Here is a 17,787-nt window from a genome sequence, read left to right as displayed (position 1 = left end):
CATAATGATTCTATTAACGTTTATTCCAAAGCCCTTTAAAAAAAAATAAATAGCAGTTGCATTTTTTTTTCATACTGTAACGCCGAACGTTAGCGGTCCCAAACGGCTTCCATCTCACGGAATTACCCAGTAGCCGTTGACGGCTCTTTAGTGACGGATCGAGTCCAGTATTAACAATTTTCTTTCTCCCTTTTCATTTATTTTTGGGAAAAAAAGAAAAGGAGTGCAAGTAAGCCGAACACATTCTTTCTCTCTGTAGTACAACTCGTGGTTATTTGGTGCGATCCGCTGCGGAGACCTCATGTGTTTGACTATGCAGGAGGATAACGTTGCTTAGCTAGCTGGGTCACTTGCTAGAAAGCTACGCGATAGCATAGGCTAACCTCATTCTGCGATACAACCTCGAGACAAGTCGGGACAAGACCAGGTCAGTGGCCGGAAAATGTTGCACGCTTTTATGCAAACGCCGACTAGTTATATTATATTGAGCAGAAACAATCACAATCATCCTTGGATAACGGAGTTAGCATATACGCGGGTGGCTTGTTTTGTGGATGGGCGGTTTTATTTATTTGGAAAGACATCGTCTTGGTTGTTGTTGCTAGCTAGGTAGCTAGCTAATGTTAGGTGGATGCCTTGGTCGTTAGCCTTAGCTTTGCTACGTGGTTAACTAGCGCGTTTTGTCATATAAAAAAAAAGTGTGTAGTCGGTTTGTGAAGAACCATAGATGTATTCAGTTTCTGGTGATACTGGCTCCCAAATTAGCTTGCCGTTGACAATAACGTCCGTTTGCCGTAACAATCCGCGGTGCGTAGCTAACATTAGCGGATAGCGTCAACGGCTAGCACGGGTTGGTCTCATGGAATACGCTGAAGCTCCTGTAGTTTAAGCTAACACTGTCAGTGTACGATACACCGACGTTAGCTAAACCTGGCGTTTATTTCCATGGATAGTTTTCGTTAAAGTTACCCCCACTTTGTACAAATTACCAACGTCTTTACACGTTGGCTCTATGATGACAAGTTGATTTCGTTTGAGCTAAGTTATGCTAAACAACCGGTTAACGTTAAATCAACGTAAATATGCACCGGGGCCTGTCTCCACCGCCATTTTGTTTTGTTCTCCCAATAAAATATATATTTTTCCTGCGTTCCCTGGGTCTACTACGAGCGATTAGAGAGAGCAACAACGTCGATGAAAACGTCCAGTCGCGACGTAGTGTGGGGGATTCAATAATGAAGTCACCTCACATAGTAAGCAAAGAAGCTAACGTTACCGCAAGGTGTTGAGAATGCATTATGAAACATCAACGCAGTCCCCCTCCCAACGCGAACACTGAGGCCCTGTGTTAGCCAACGTTAGCACTGCAATACAGATATATTTCTACGTCTGTAGCTTTAGCTCTGTTGTTCATATATTTTGTGCCAAATGCAATTGCTACTGTCGTCGCTATCGGCTGATTGTGTCCACACCATGCGGGTGTTTATCGTTAGCTTTACAAGGCCTCTTTGTGGTATATGTTGCTGCAGTTATGGATTGGTAGTGTAGCTGCTGGCCCCCGTTAATCCCCCATACAACATGTAGTTGACCAGCCATCCCACGACCTAATTTTCTAATCTCATCTGGCTATTGAGGCACGATGCAGTGCCTGCTGCCTGGTAGTCAATTCACTTTGTTTCGTGCATTTATTTTTCTGAGCGATGTGCATATTGCAGTGCGTTTTGTCATGGGGATTATCAGTTCGCTGTAGAAGGAGGTTGGCTTTAGGGTTTCAGCATTGTTTTGTTTGTGGTTTTATATTCATCGCTATTTGAATCCATTGGCTTGACTCACTGCACAGCACGTTGCTGGCGCGAGCCTTGCTGCATCCACCTATACAGGTGGACCTGTTATTCGGGTATACTGAGGAGCTGTCAAGTACGCATGGGTCAATCTTTTACAGAACTGTTTCTTGTCTTTAAATATGTCCCTAGACCACATGGAACGACTCTCATCATTTCACTAGTTAATTCAATGTAGGACTCAATAACTAATGTCATTTGTAGCATTATAATCTGAGGCAAAAAATCTGTTCTCAGTAATTGTTGTGGAGTTGGGTGGAGGGGAGGCAACTGTTTAACCTGCTTGATACAGCCAAGTCACTCTGAATTTGACATATGTCAGTACTGTGTGTTTTTATTGATGTGTAGTAAAATAATTCAAGCTAAAGGCCTTGTAGTTGCCATGGAGCCAAGGAAAGACAGAGGAATATCATTTATAATGTGTTGCCATAGAGACCATGTCTCTCTTTTGTATAGTTTCCTACGATGAGGTGTGTAGTCTGACCTGTACTATGTCTGCTCACATTAAACACATTGTATTTATGATGGCATACTACTGGAGCTCTCTGATATACAATTTGTGAAGAAGAAAAATATGTTTGTTATCCCAGTAATAATCCACCTGTCTCATAGAAAGCTGGGGCACAAACAGATGTCGGTGTAACTTCCAGAATAAGCCTGAAATAAAAAAATATTTTTAATGATATTCAGGTTATTTGCCAAGTCAAAATAAAATGTATATTTAGCATAGCATATAGCATATGGGTTAAATATTACCCAAGGGTTCATATAAATATGTAAGTTATTATGGAACAGGTACTTTTGTCTCTAGTGCAAATAATAAAAACGTGCTCCTCCATGAGACAGAGCGCTGTGAAGTGAGGCATGGCCTGTCAAAACATCTGACTTGTCTAATATCTGTAATACATACATTCCTTATGTTATGTTAGATACTTAATGAAGATTGGCAAAATAACTTAATGAGTCACCACCATGTGATGATAAATTAAATATCGATTAGATTTATGAATTGGATGTAAATACATGAGTAAAATGTGACTTAGACATACCAGGATACGTGAGTTGGGTTAAAATGTCCTGAAAAAAAAGTTTTGTTTCATCCATTTGTAACTGTATATAATTCAAATGCGCAACATTTCTTCTGTGAGACAGAGACCTAAACTATGTCAAAGCTTCAGTAAGTTATTGTATGAGTGCTTAATTATACCACATAAATCCAGCTTTCATATCCCCTAGTTGAAATCTGTTGGGTCACTTCACATTTGTTCAGGATATTTTGATGTGTGAGGTAATTTTCTGTTAGTTGTTTTGAAGGCATGCATGTACAATTAGCTTAGTTTTGCTCTCACTTTCTGTGTAAACCTGGCATCAAATCTCTGTCTGTCTTTGCCTCCCCTTCCAGTCTCAGGGCTCACCATACTCAATGAGCGGACAGCGCAATGTCAGAGCGCTCTGGGCAAACTGCAAAGGGGAAGGAAGGCAAAACCAAGTATGCGTCTCTCAACCTGTTTGATACATACAAAGGAAAGAGCCTTGAAACACAAAAGCCTGTTGGTGAGTATCCTGGTCCTGTCAGGTCCAAGCTTGCATTGTCACAACATACATCCACTGTAATGGATCGACCTCTCTGTCGTTCTACCCAGGATATTATTTTTCAAAATCGCTTGTTAGGCGCCCCTTATGTTCTGCCACTTTTGTTCTGTTTTGTTACTACATATGTGACTTGTTTTGTAATAAATCAGATCAAAGCTTATGAAAAATATTAGTTGGATTGATCAGTTGGCTGTGGATTAAGTGCCTGGCTGTGCTGTGTCATATCCCGACACCAAGCACTGCAACATTGATACATTATCCCACTGTCTCCCTAATAGCTCTGGTGCTGATTTCCGATACCAGACCTACAGAAGTGGATGATGTGCTACATTTCTCAACTGCCTGCCAACCTTTTTTTTTTTTCTCAGATGCTGTTGATATTATTCAGGAATCGAGGATATTTTCTACCATTATTTTAAGGTCTTTACTCTGAGAAAGGGAAAAAAAAAACATTGTCTAGTAGAATGTTTCTGTGGACATATTAAAATAAATTATGCATAGTCTGGAAGGTGACTGACTCGAGCCTTGACATGTCAGCTTAGCTGGGGACCACTGAGCCTGACCTGAGACAGAGGCGTACTTGTGGACGCTGTTTGACTTCTGTGCAGTCCCCAGTCGATGTTTTATTCAGAAGCTCCCCACTTGATCCAAGCAGCTGTCCCCTTTTCTAAACTAGAGACTTCCTCCTCCTACATAGTGAAGCCATGCACTGCTTTGGTTTTTCTGAGCTTTAAGGGAAACAAATGGCGGATTGATATTCAGCACGGCTTCACTTTTCAGAATCTGAAGGCTTTTCCATGCTTCTGTGAGCATCATTATCCTAATACTTATCTAAAATCTCTCAATGAAGTGGGTTTGCTGAAGATTTGTAATGTCTACAGACTTTTTTTATAATCCGTATTCGTCAGAATCAGCAGTCTGAAACCAGAAAGCCTTTTTCCTCATTGGCTGTTCAGCATCCTAATTAGTGGTCGCCCTGTTAATCGGACACATTCATGGAATTTTGAGATGATCACCATTGGCCAAAGCCTGCACTCACGAGGCCGATAAACATCTGTAGGCAGCCTTGCGGAGTCCGAGCCATCTGCTGCGTGAGCTCCCGGCGTTGCGAGTCGGGATGTAGTATTGTATTAAACGGGGGATCTGGGGGCAGCTGCGGCGAGCGCAGGGGAGGCTCTCGCGGGGCCAGCAGCACAGTGAGCGGATCGGACGCCATTTTATTCTTTTTTATCAGATGCGAAACAAGGTTCAAGGTTCTTTATTTATCATGTGCACAGAGATGCAACGTAAAACATAACAACAAAAACATGATATCGGCATTTTAGATCGGCCATCGGCCGCCCTGCTCTCTAAATATTGGCATCGGCCAATGAAAGACCCGCATCAGTCGACTACTTATCCTAATTGTGTATCTAGCAAACGCCATCGCTGTCATCAGGCTCCTCCTTGCACCCATTAGATTTAATTGGTGTCAAGTTTCTGTCTGTATTAATGACCTCCTTTCTCTTCCACATATCAGTTCCCCCCCGCCATGGCCTGCAGTCTCTTGGTAAAGTTGCCTCCGCACGGCGTATGCCACCTCCTGCCAACCTGCCCAGTCTGAAGGCAGAGAACAAAGGCAACGATCCCAACGTCTCGCTCGTTCCCAAAGACGGCACAGGATGGGCAAGCAAACAGGAACAAGCGGACCCAAAGAGGTAAGTAACCCTTCATTAGCAACAAATCACAGTGACACACATTTTCAACCTTTACTTGTTATATTAAGTACAGTACAGTAGTGGGGTGGAATCACGTGTCTAATATCTCCTGTTTTTTTTCTTTCTCAGTACCGATGCATTGTCAGCACCGCAGCCGGAATTGCAGCAGCCTGTGGATTCACCGACACCTGCACCGACCCGCCCGAGAACCCCGCCAGCTACAGAGGTACAGACAGTCCTGGTAAAATGAATGCAAATTCATACTCTTAGTTGATGGTGTGCATGGAAATGTATTTCAGCCATAGATGATGTGTATCATATGGTGTTTGTCTCTTTCTGTGTGCCCCCTCCCAGGCTCTGGCCCCGGCTTCAACCCAGGCCGTAGGGGCAAGGTCCTGGGCACAGGCCAGTGTTACACATGGAATACAAGGGGATGGTGAGTGTTACTTTTTTTGTACGTCTCATAAGAAATGAGCTGGAATAAGCTTTTCATTACACATGCCCCCCCCTTGTCTTCCCTTTCCGCAGGTGGAAAGGCATCAAACCTACCGTCGCCATTCTCTCGCGAGGAATTTCCCACCCTGCAGGCGGCTGGCGACCAGGACAAAGCTGGCAAAGAACAGGGCACTGCAGATCAGTGGTATGGGCCCGGACCAAGCCTCCGCCCCCAGAGTGAGTTATACCCACTTAACCTCCAATAATTGATCAACCAGTGCATATAATCAGTGAACTTTGTTCCTGTGAATGACTAATTTGGCTTGTAGTATTGTTTCAAATGCACAAGAGTGTACATTATGTGTACGTGTTGTTTTATCAAAAGAAAATGAGGCACAAATAAAATGTACTTAAAATAATATGATGTAATATGATATGAAAACTTGAATCGATTCATAATTTTAACTACTCTTCGTTGAAAGTATGTGTTAACTTTCTAAAATAATGGTTATGCATCTCTGACCTTATTCCATTAACGAGCCTTTCAAGCATACTGACCGCACTGTCCTCTCCTGTGTTCTCAGACGTTACAAGTTGGCGGGACGGTGGGGGCCGTGCCCTGGCGCCCACCCTGTCTGGGGAGGGGGCAGTGGAGGGTGGCGCTGGTGGGGCTCTGGTGATGGATGGGGCAGCTGGGGTCCCCCCTCCGAATTCTCAGTCCCACGGGCCACCGAGGAACCCTCCCGCAGGCAGCCCTGCCTTGCCCCTGCCCCAGCCCCCTGTGGGGCCTGGGTTCCCCCAGTACCGAGGGATCATGCCTCCCTTCGTAAGTTTTCCTCTTTTATTTCCTGTGTGATTTCAGGCAAATGTTCTAGTATTTGATTTCAGTTAATATACTATATATTGTTTCTCTACAGCTAGACTTTGCAGTGCATTTTCAGGGTCTGTTTAAATAATGTAACACTTGTCTTCAGATGGAGCACTTTCTTTTCATGACTTTAGTTATTTTAATGCACTTCCTGTATACATTAAATACTACTCCCACAGTTACACTTAAAGTGAAAATGAAGCAGCTGATTTACAAAATGGATTTCCGATCTAATCAACAAATATGTCAGAAACCTAAGCGTTTAAAAGAAAAATGAAACTCGGTTATATCTTTTGTGGCAAGATTGCCGCCATGCCGCCCTCCATTCTGCCATGTTTTCATTTTGTCAACACTGTTGAATGTTGCTGCAACACGTCTAACAGCATTGTAGTCATCATGAACAAGATCTTATTTATTTTTTGTTGAAAAAATAGTTGACTATTTGACAGTCCACTGCTGCAGGTGAACCAACCCCATTACATATGCAATCTAACTCCCTCACTAGCTAGTTGGCTAGTAGTAGTTGTTAAAATCAATTTGTTATATCGGTCTGTTTAACAACTTTTAACACCCTTTTTAAGATATCCCTCCTGATTATTAAAAATATATATATTTATCTGAACCTGGTCTTTTTTTTCTTTTCAGATGTATCCTCCCTACCTGCCCTTCCCGGCTCCCTATGGCCCTCAGGGGCCCTTTAGGTACCCAGCACCCGGGGAAGGGCCTCCTCCAAGGTATGTTCCTTGCCAAACCATTTGTAAAGCTAGTATTGTGCATTTTGATGCAACCCTTTTTTTTGTATGTTTAACACATCACTTACAAAGAACCTCCTCCTCTATTGCAGGTTCTCTCGTGGGCAGGGTGGTCCTCACAGCAGGCATCAGGGCGGCCCACCCGATGGAGGTGGAGAGGTCGTGAAGCGGCCCCCTATCCTAAAGCAGGATGACCTGAAGGAGCTAGATGAGCTGGACCACGACGGAGATGAGGGCTGGGCAGGTAAAACAATGATCATTCAAAGATATGCAACTAACACATTTTTGTTTAAAGACTGGGTGTTTTTTTCATGTGACATTTAAATCAAATATAAATGTAATCTGTATGTAGGAGTAAATCATTCTCAGTCATAGTGAACTTGTGCTGCAGAGGCTTTCGTTTTTTTGTTGTACATGGGAGGTTCCACCCCAGTTTAAATTAAATTGTGACATTAAAGTATCCAAATGTATTTCATTCTAATTTAGTGCATGTGCTGCTAAATGATTAAGGAGGTGGCGACAGCTGAAGCGAGTCAGATTAATGCGTTCTATTGTTGCAGATATTTCTTGCTGATCCAAGCAGTCAGTTACTAGGATCAGCTCTGAGGAGGGGGAGGGGTAGATGATCAGTTCTAGCAAGAAGGATGATGAATCATGTGCAAGAAGTGGGACAAATGGATGTACTTTTTTTTTTTGCTGTAACAGGAGCTCATGAAGAGATTGATTACTCCGCCAAGTTGAAGTTCAGTGATGATGAAGGAGATGAAGAAGGGGAAGAGGAGAGAAGCGAGAGCAAGAATGATTTGCGGTATGTGACCAAGTACATTTAGCATGAGATCACATTTGTTTTAGGCACTGCATTACCAGAATTTGTTTGAGTAAATTATTCTTTTGTCCTCAGTGAGCAGGATGCCCCCACTGCAACCTCTCGTTCTCGAGCCTCGGACAGTGGCGGAGACAGTCGCCGCACTCCTCCCTCGAATGCTGACAATGGCCCCCAACCCTCTAGCAAGCCAGGACGGGCCGAGGAGGGAAGCAGTGGCTGGGGGGGCCAGGGAGCACCGACCAACTACCAGGTAGCATTCTGACCAGACTGTTGCCCAAAACCGCAACAGTGTTGCCCAAATCAGGCTACACTCAAGCTGTGACAAGATGTCCAAATTAAAAATGGAGAAGAATTTGGGCATTCTGTTCAGGAAAGACGTATTTGTGGGCAGGGATGTGTTTCTGTCAGTGTAGGTTTACCGTGGTGCAGCATGGCTAACTGTGTCTGCCTGTATACAGGGGCGCAGGCCTGGATTGGGTGGTCCCCGGGAGCAGGCCTCCCCCACACCTGGGCCGCTCCTGGGACAAGGGCCTCACTCCTTTTACCGACAGGTAGCCATCCAGATAGCGCCTCATAGACGAATCATTTCTGTCATTATCACCTCCACCGCCCCCCGACCTTATGAATAACTCTTTAGTTCTTTAGTTTTAATTTCGCCTTTTGACTCTGAGTTTTGTTTCTGTTTATGTAATCATTTGTATAACAGTTTTGTCAAGTAGTGGTGTCATCTAGATGGTTGAAAACTGCTTAATGGAGCAATCCTATTTTCTAACTGTTCAGGACCGGCCCCAAAACCAGGGTGCCTCTCAAGGCCTGGGGAAACCTCTGCCCACCCAGCATCAACCAGCACCAGGAGGGCCTTCTCCTCCTGCCCAGCCAGGCCTGCTGGTCCCCGGACCCCAGGACAATGATGAGGATGAGACTTGGCGTCAGCGCAGAAAGCAGTCCTCCACTGAGATCTCTGTTGCCGTGGAGCGAGCCCGCCGCCGCCGCGAGGAGGAAGAGCGTAGGATGGAGGAAGAGAGACGCGCAGCCTGCGCAGAGAAACTAAAGAGGCTGGATGAGAAGCAGCAACAGCAGCAGGGCAGCAACATAGGAGGTGGTGGTAGCACCTGTAAAAGCCCCAGCCTTGATGGAAACGCGACAGTTGCCCCAGCAGGCAGTCCTAGTCCATCTCTTTCAGCCTCCTCCCCCAACATCAGCCACCCCCCATCCCCCTGTGTGGACCCCGAGGAGTCCCCAGTGCTGGTTGTCCAGCCAGGGTCCAGTCCTGGAGTCGGTGAACGACAGCGAGCCAGCAGCAACAGCAGCTATGACTCCAGTGCAGGTGAGTTTCTTGCATCTGAAATGTTTAGGACACTATTATGTCATTTGGCTTTAATTAATATGGCAGTTCAAATATAGCTTCCATGTCTTGAAAATGGGCTCTCAATTAACCCTACAACCTTCTCTTGGTTCAGATGTCCAACAGTGTCCCCAGCCGGCTGTGTTACAGCCACAGCAGCCAACGCTGGAAGTACCTTTACCAGGAGAAAATAAGGAAGAGACCACGACCAGTCCGCACATTCGTGCAGGAAGTGGGGGTGAAAGAGGAGTCGAACCAGTGAAGATTGAGAGTATTGGAGGGGGAGCAGGTCGTCAAGCCGGTGGTCCTCCTGGCCAGGGTTACTCAAAATACCAGAAATCTCTTCCACCTCGATTTCAGAGGCAGCAGCAGGTTAGGATTTGGACTTTTCTGCTATCTTAAGTACACGTGTTGCTTGAATGGTTGCATTCTAGATGCAGCCATGTTGATACTAACTGCTATGTGTTGGGTTTCACATTAATTTCTCTGTAGGAGCAGCTCCTGAAGCAGCAGCAGCAGTGGCAGCAGCAGCAGCAACAGCAGCAGCACAGTCAGGTATCGCAAAGCCAGCTGTCCCCCCAGCCGCCGGCTCCACAGGGTCCTTCACCAGGTCCAGCGCCTCAGCCGGGGCCTGGCCCCAAACAGGGCGGCCCCATGTATCAACCCAGCAATATGGTCCGACCCCCACCGCTGCCAATGAACTTCGACCCTCGCTGGATGATGATGCCATATATGGACCCACGCATGATGCAGGGCCGCCCTCCGCCTATGGACTACTATTCAGCAGGCATGCACCCATCAGGTGATGTGACATTATCACTTGGATCTGATGAAATGCTTTTAAGATAATTAAAAATGTAATTTATTAGATAATACGGTACTGCTATATTATAGAACATAGATCAGAGGTTAGTGCAGTAACTCCCAGGCTGAAGTTCTTATATTTTCTTTAAAATAATTCTTTACTACCACAGGACTCATTGGGCGTGAGCGTTCCGATTCAGGGGGATCTGGTTCAGAACCCTTTGACAGGCAGCAACAGCATCCAGGGCACCCTCACCGTGGGACCCCCCCAATGGATCCTAAGTTGACGTGGGGGCAGGAGGTATTCCCTGGCGGAGGGGAGGGCCGTGGGCTAACATCACCCCACCGGCAGAAGCAGGTTTTGGAGGATGACGATGTGGCTAAAGGGCCCAGGTATGGATACACCGTCAGTTTGGAGGGATATTTAAGTTTAACATTCAAGGTTAATTAAACAAAATTCTGATGCATACAAGCTGGAACATTTGAGTTTTACTATTTTTACTATCTATATTGTTAAAAGATTTCCAAGTGTGGTGGTATATGATGCTCTATCCAACATAAATATATTATATTGCATGCTTCAAATACTCAGTGTGTGTGTGTGTTTAATGGATTTGTATAGTATCTAGTAATGTTTCATCTTCTTTATTCTAGGAGCGACACTCCTCCACACCGCATTAGAGAAGGTGGATTGGGACCCATCCAGCAGCCCAACTCCTCCTCTGGGACATCCAATCAGACTCCACCTCCAGTTGGCGCTCAAGTTGGGGCCCAGGGAGGGGGCCACCACCCTCATCACTACATGAGTGGACGGGGCAACTACAGCAATTTCCCTGACCAGGGTGCGAGGATGCATCCCCACCAGCAGCAGCAGCAGCAGCAGCAGCAGAGGGCCGAGAGGGGAAATCAGCCGCATAACTACACCCACCAGGAAGAAGGGCCTCAGAGAGGGTCTCAGCAGGGACAGATATGGGGAGCCCCACATCCTCACTATGATCGCAACGGTCGTGCTGATCATCCCTCCGTTGAGAGCAACTCCCATCTCCACCACCATCATAGCCACCACCCTCAGCAGCCTCACTTCCCTCTCCACTCCCATAAACAAGAGAACAGCAGAGTTGTTGAGGCCCCTGCTAAGAAGACAGACTCTTCCCAGACTCCCCAACCACCCCTCTCATCCTCCTGCTCTTCCTCCTCCTCCTCCTCCGCCAGGGAAGATGGGAACGTCAAAGTTGCCCTGCATCATCACCCATCCCAGAGAGAGAGCGAAGCAGGTGTCGGGCACAGTCACGGTGAAAGGGGCAACAGTGGCAGTGTCGGCAGTAGCAGCCATATAAAGCAGGAGAAAACGGGCCCCACCTTTGCTCCACATTCCTCCATGACCTCCAGCCCGCCTGCCTCTCAGCATAGCAGTCATGCTCAGCCGCAGCAGCACTCTCATCCTAAATCCAACCAAAGAGGGGGACGGGAGCACAAGACCGAGACCCAGTGGGGCCCACGGCCTGGCAGCAGCAATACGGGCGGTGGTTCGTCTCATGGTAGGAGAGCAAATGCAGGCGGTGGGAACAACTCTCGTGGAGGAGAGGACTCCTCCAACACTCCATCAGATCACAAAGCCTCCCACCAAACAGGAGGCGGCAATGCTAACAGGAGGGCTGGTCCCATTAAGAAGCCAGTGCTTAAGGAGATTAAGAGAGATGGAGGGGAAGCTGATGGAGGAGAAAAAAACAGCTTTGGGAAAGATAAGGAGAAAGATGGTGGCCAATCCACCATGAAGCAGGAAGCCTCCTCTACCTCCCAGAATGCATCAGCTGCATCGAAAGATGAGCCTGCCCAGACAGCCAAACCCAGGAATGGAGGAAAAGAACGATCCTCAGGAGGTGGGGGTGGGTCTGGTAGAGGGCCCAAAGATGTAGATGCAGCTTCTTCAGCTTTTTCAGGGTCCTCCTCCAGGAGGGACAGGGACCGCTCCTTTGAGAGAGGAGGGGGCACCTCCCATCACCATGGAGCCCCCGCCAAAGGCAGCAGAGCTAATCGCGGACGCGGGGGAGAGTTCTACGGGCGTGGCCGTGGTTTCCGCGGCACCTACACGGCTGCCGCTGGGCCCACTGGTGCCAGTCGTGGTAGAATGGGTGGCAGGAGTGGCAGAGACTACCGTTCAACTGTTGGCGGTGGCCACCACCATGAATCCAAGGGCGAGGGAGGCAGTGGCAGGCAAGGTCAGGATAGGTCCCAGCATAACCCGGCCAGGGCCAGGAACCGAAGTGAAACCCGCAGCGAGGGTTCGGAGTATGAGGAAATCCCCAAGAGAAGGAGGGAGAGAGGTTCAGAGACTGGCAGTGAGAGTGGTGCAAGTGACCTCGGTCACTCAGACAAGGAAGACCACCACAAGCCCAACACCAAGAATGGCTCTGATAATGCCAACACCACTGGCAGCAGCAACATCTCATCTGCACCACCCAGAGGTTCCCAGGCCCGGGTCTTCACCCCCAGGGGTGTACCCTCTAGGAGGGGCAGGGGTGGAGGCAGTGGAGGAGGAAACGCCTACAGAAGTGGTGGCAATGTTGGAGGGCCACCTGCGGGACACCGGGTTGGGCCAAACTCAACCTCTCACAGTGGGTCCTCCAAGTCATCAGCCTCAGCCCGAAAACAGCAAGGCCCGCCGCAAACGTCTGGACCCAAAGACTTTGGCAGGGGAGGAACTGGAGGAGAGAAGAAGGACAAGATAGCTGATGCAGCTCAAAGTCAAAGTCAGGGGTCCAATCCCCCTCAGTCGTCTTTGCCAGCTGCTCCTCCTGCTACTTTATGTTCCACTGAAAATGGAGGAGTTGTGACCCAGCAAGCTTCAACCAATCCTACGCCAAACTCTGGAGGGCCAAATGCGCTCCCGCTTCCCAATAACCGTGGCTTCCCTCCCAGTGGGTTTGAACGACCACCTAGACGCCGCCGTCACGGGCGGTCCCAACATCAGCAGGACAAGCCACCCCGCTTCCGGAGACTGAAGGAGCGAGAGAATGCTGCGCGTATCAATGGAGGAGTGGGGGTCATCGGGGGAGGAAGGCCCTCCTCTCCTTCCCTGAATTCAGTTCAGGACAGTAACGGAGCCCCCATCCCTGCTCCTGTGACGGGCAATGCCCCAAATGCTAACCACAACACCACACTAACAACCAACAATAACAGTGGTGGGGGGCATCTTAGCAATGCAAATAGTCACCACCATCACCACTACAACCAGGGCAATGCTGGACAGACCCATCCACCGCACCACCACAGCCATGGAGCAAAGTCCCCGGACTTCACCAACCAGAACTCTGACCAGGCCAACGAGGAGTGGGAGACCGCCTCCGAGAGCAGCGACTTCACAGAGTTCAGAGACAGGGATGGAGGAGGCGGGAAGTCCTATCCTTCTCACCATCCCCACCACCTGGGAAGAGGGGGTGGCGGAGGTGGAGGTGTGGTCGACCGCGACATGGCGGGGAAAGAGCCCCTGGCTAATAAAAGAAGCTTCTCAAGCCAGCGTCCTGGCATGGAGCGACAGAACCGGAGAGTCAACCCTGGAGGAGGTGGAGGGGGAGGGGGAGGAAGAGGCCCACGAGGGCCACCTGGTGGAGGGGGAGGCGGGCCTGGCAATGGAGGTGGCAACCGCGGGGAGAGGCGTGGTAACTGGCCCTCCCCGAAAAATAGGAAGTGATGGAATATTTCAAAACATTCAAATGAACCCCACCTGCATTAAAGCCACCCTCTCACATCTTAATCCCTTTTTGATAATTACTTCATGGCTGGTTGGCATCCCTTAACATATTAGTGCATTGTAAAGTATATGGAGATGGTATTCACATTCACTCTAGCGCCCCATCCCGGTCACCTCTTTCCCTTTGCATCAATTTACTATCTACCGTCCGTTTATTGTAAATTTCTCCGTTTGTTCCGTCTTGCTCTCCTTTCAGTTGGGCCCACCCATCCCTGCCCTCCCCTTTCCCCCCTCCTTCCCTTCCCTCAAGAATCTCACCCCGGTTGGATTTTGACAAGCATGTGGTTCTGCAAATGGAGGGTGCACGTCGTTTTGACTGAAGACATTCACACAGAGCTCCACACACACTCACATATACAAGCACAAATATGACATCTTCACAAACACATGCAGTCATGTGGGTGCAGAATGAAAACTTGGTATTAAATTGGCAAAAATGTTTGGATTGGGCTAATTTTTATATTTATGTACCTGTGTATATTTCTACCACGCTTTGGCCTTGGGTGGTATTCAGTAGTGCAGTTCTGCGTTACTTCCCTCACCAAGGGAAAGAGTGCAGCTTCATCTTTTAATGAGAACAATGTACCATAAGATGTTTTGCTTTCTTTTTGTGTCTTTTTTTTTTTTTTTTTTTTTTGGCCCTGTTGAGTTACAGCCTCTGGGAAATAGGGTTGTGTTTTTTCTTCTACAAAGCAGGTCATTAAAATACCTTTTTACTAAATTCCCCAATTCCTCCTTTTGCTGACTTTTTAGTCTACAAACTATGTCTGATTACTGTTTTACAACCTGTTGACGTACTACTGCTCAGTGCTCACCTCCACTTTGGATTTCCCTCCCCTCCCTCACACATGCACACATAAGTTAATCTGCTCTCACATTTCATTTGCTTATTGGTTGGTCCTTTTTAAGGAAATCTAGGCTTTTCAGCCTCATTGTAGCATTGTCCTTACTTGGAGAAGTCTTGCAGAAGTCAAGGTTTCCAAGTTCTATTCTGTCATGAATGGGTTTTGTTTTCCCTATGAAGACTATTGATAGCTTAAAAGGCTTTATTTTAACATCCATTATTTCCTCTGTGACTTCCATTTTTATGGAAACACTTCTTTTCTCTCTGAAGATGAAATACCTATCGATCTTACAATGTAGTTAAATGAAAATGTAGGTCATGATAGAATTTAAGAGAAAAGTTGACTTTCATAAAAGTTGTTCATGCTTCAATAGGTAATTGAATATGTTCTAATAAGCACTCCTTGTAGTATAACAAAACCCCCACTGTTGCTGTTTTTTTTTTTTTTTTTTCCCTTCTTTGTGTTTGTTTTTGGGCAAGTTACTTGTGATGCAACAGGACAGGTACTCTGTCTGGGCCCAGAGTACAGAGCTAGCCTCAGTATTGTACTATTTCAACCCACCCCTCTGTACTGTTGTGGAGACTCCTCACACCAAGACATGACTACTACCAAGAGCAACTTGTCAGAAAGTATTTTTCAACGTGTGTGTTCCTCGGGATGGATGTTTCAGTACACGGTGGCAACCAGAAGCCCAAACTAATTGAATTGAGGACAATGCTGACCAGGTGTCACACCAGTCACCTCACAGTTAACACGGTTTCCAAGATTTCGCTCGCAACAAATAATGCCGATTCTAGAGTGTTGAGGAAATTTTTTGGATTGATGTTAGGATCTCACTTGTAAGCATAGTTTGTATCATACATAAGACATAAAATGGCACACGGAGACATCCGAGGTGAACTTTTACACATCTGCATCAATTCTGTCACTGCTGTAAGTTGGGGTTTGTGTTTGTTCGCCGACGACAGTTTGAACACCGTCTCTGGGATGTTGTGCGTAGGGCATTTGATGATTTCTGTACGCGTGCGTGCTTGTGTGTATGTGTGTGTGGCATGTGTGCGTTTTCTGATGTAATAACTCGGGAAGGGATGGGGGACCAGAGGGGGGTAACCATGAATGGCAAGCACTTTCTGCCTTGTTTTCCCACACTTGATTGAACCAATATCATTAAGACAATTCTGCTGTTTCTTAAATACATCCCTGGCATACATTTAGCTGTGGGTTTATGTTCATCATCCAAACAAATCACATGCAGTGGAGAACTTCACCCGTTCCTTTTTTTGTGTGTGTGTGTGTAATTTAATCATTCATTTTTCTGCAGGCAAGTGAAGTTGGACATATTTTATTTTTTATCACTTCTAAGCATGAACACACACCCATGGGTGCAGCTTGCTTTGCCTGTTACCGGTTTATACATTGGTAGCCATACACTTAACACTGGCTCAAAGAGTCCTTCATCCCTCCTTAACACTTAATGTTGATGTGCGCATTATTTTATGTACCCATGTTAAAAGAAAACAAAAGTAGTGTATTCCAGGAAAAAATAAATACTCAAAAGATTGTACTAAATTTCCAGCATTACCAAGGTACCTGGAGTGGTTCAAACAGTTTTTTTTTTTTCCGTTTTTTTTTTACCATTTATGGTTTTATTAATGGAACCGTAATATACACACATGTATGTATATTGGTATGTATCTAAGTTTTGTCTACCCCAACTTACATTCCCACCAACAAATGTTGCCATTTTTAGTTCAAGGGAGCAATGTACAAGCAGAGAAGTGTCTTATTATAATAAAGTTATAAAGAGAAGGCAAAGTTAAATAAACTACTTTTGATTTAATGGAAAATGTAATCCCATGTCTCATTCTTGTTGGAATATTGTCGGGGGTGGGGGAGAAACGTGGGCAAGATTAAACGCCTCCTTTATGGCACATGTTTTGACAAATCATCGCACAGACATCATAGGTGTAACTGGTGATGATGGTTTAATTCTACGTACGTCTGTCAGTGTACTTTATCTGTGAGCCAGCAGCAGGAAAGCAGCCATAACTATTAAGGTGGACTCTAAGAAGAGTCCATATGTCTGCAAACACTGCTGCCAGATGAATTAAAATGTTACACATAATATTCAACATTATTTGAGATTGGCACAAACTGACACAAATTTTGAAAAAAAAATCTAGAATATATAGCAAAATATAGAGTCCATTCCAGGTATGTCACTATCTTAACAAAGGCTATGACCATAGAAAAGAGAAACCAAAACATGTAATTTTTTTGGTTTATTATGGTTGGCGAGTAACCAAAAGCAGTTGAAATAATATAATCAAATCAAATAATTGTGTAACGTAATTAGGATCAGACTTGATCTCATCTTTGCTTTCACGCTTCCAAGCTTGAAACAGCCATTGCCAGAGTCTTCATGTTCCCGGTTGTCCGTCCGTCCAATGTCTATTCTTGTGAATGTGATATCTCAGGTAACCTGGAAATCATTTTTGTTGGATTTTGTACATGTCAACTTGCACTCAAGGTTGGACTGAACAAGAATTTGGTGGACATTTTTAGCAAAAAGTACAAAAAATGTATATGCTTATTTTGATAATTTCAAACAAATGCCGTTAATTTGGTCATTAAACTGACTGACAGTGGCTAGAGGGTTGGAGAGCAGGGAAACTCAAACAATGTAATCTATTGGATACATTGATTTATGTTTATTGTCTTCCAACAATAAACATAAATCACAGCATAATATCCTAATCATGTAGGAGCACTACTATGATTATAGTAGATAATCTTAAATGTAAATAGTACATCAAATGAAGTGTCTTTATGTTAGTGCATGCCTTATAACAGTAAAGTGTTGGGCTCTTTTTCATTTGCAAAAATAACCCTAACTCTAAACTTGAAAAAAGGAGGGATAAAGGGTGGAAGTACAGGTTCCAGTCATTTGAGACATGTGCGTGTAATACTCAAAGTAAACCGTTGGTGGCAGCAGTGTTTACTCGGCGCTGTGCGCTGCCTCCGAGCGTT

At 45.9% G+C, this 17,787-nt stretch overlaps 1 protein-coding gene across 4 annotated transcripts; it reads left to right on the top strand.

Annotated features, from left to right (window-relative positions):
- The first annotated feature begins 189 nt into the window (after window positions 1-189).
- On the top strand, window positions 190-16,604 carry prrc2a (proline-rich coiled-coil 2A). Of its 4 annotated transcripts, none has more exons than XM_084031921.1 (17): window positions 190-427; window positions 3,244-3,395; window positions 4,954-5,131; window positions 5,261-5,357; window positions 5,486-5,567; window positions 5,660-5,803; window positions 6,151-6,392; window positions 7,080-7,168; window positions 7,279-7,430; window positions 7,892-7,994; window positions 8,088-8,262; window positions 8,471-8,563; window positions 8,793-9,339; window positions 9,473-9,729; window positions 9,850-10,159; window positions 10,332-10,554; window positions 10,816-16,604. In XM_084031921.1, exons 2-17 carry the CDS (start codon window positions 3,281-3,283, stop codon window positions 13,850-13,852), a joined length of 5,844 nt encoding a protein of 1,947 aa, XP_083888047.1. In that variant the 5' UTR covers window positions 190-427; window positions 3,244-3,280; the 3' UTR covers window positions 13,853-16,604. The 4 variants fall into 4 exon arrangements, with proteins under 4 accessions (XP_083888047.1, XP_083888046.1, XP_083888045.1 ...); XM_084031920.1 differs by having other exon boundaries at window positions 7,892-8,006; XM_084031919.1 differs by having other exon boundaries at window positions 5,261-5,372.
- The last annotated feature ends 1,183 nt before the right edge of the window (window positions 16,605-17,787 follow it).

Source organism: Eutrigla gurnardus, assembly GCF_963514095.1.
Source record: "Eutrigla gurnardus genome assembly, chromosome: 17".
NCBI classification, from domain to species: Eukaryota; Metazoa; Chordata; class Actinopteri; order Perciformes; family Triglidae; genus Eutrigla; species Eutrigla gurnardus.
The sequence above is the reverse complement of the archived record's forward strand: the minus strand, read 5'-3'. Positions and strand labels throughout refer to the sequence as shown.

Excerpts from the sequence above, each read along its gene's own strand:
- prrc2a (XM_084031919.1), top strand. The coding sequence starts at position 3,281 with ATGTCAGAGCGCTCTGGGCAAACTGCAAAGGGGAAGGAAGGCAAAACC. Across the intron at positions 5,373-5,485 it reads CAGAGGTACAGACAGTCCTG|GCTCTGGCCCCGGCTTCAAC; the intron begins GTAAAATGAATG and ends GCCCCCTCCCAG. Across the intron at positions 10,160-10,331 it reads AGCAGGCATGCACCCATCAG|GACTCATTGGGCGTGAGCGT; the intron begins GTGATGTGACAT and ends TTACTACCACAG.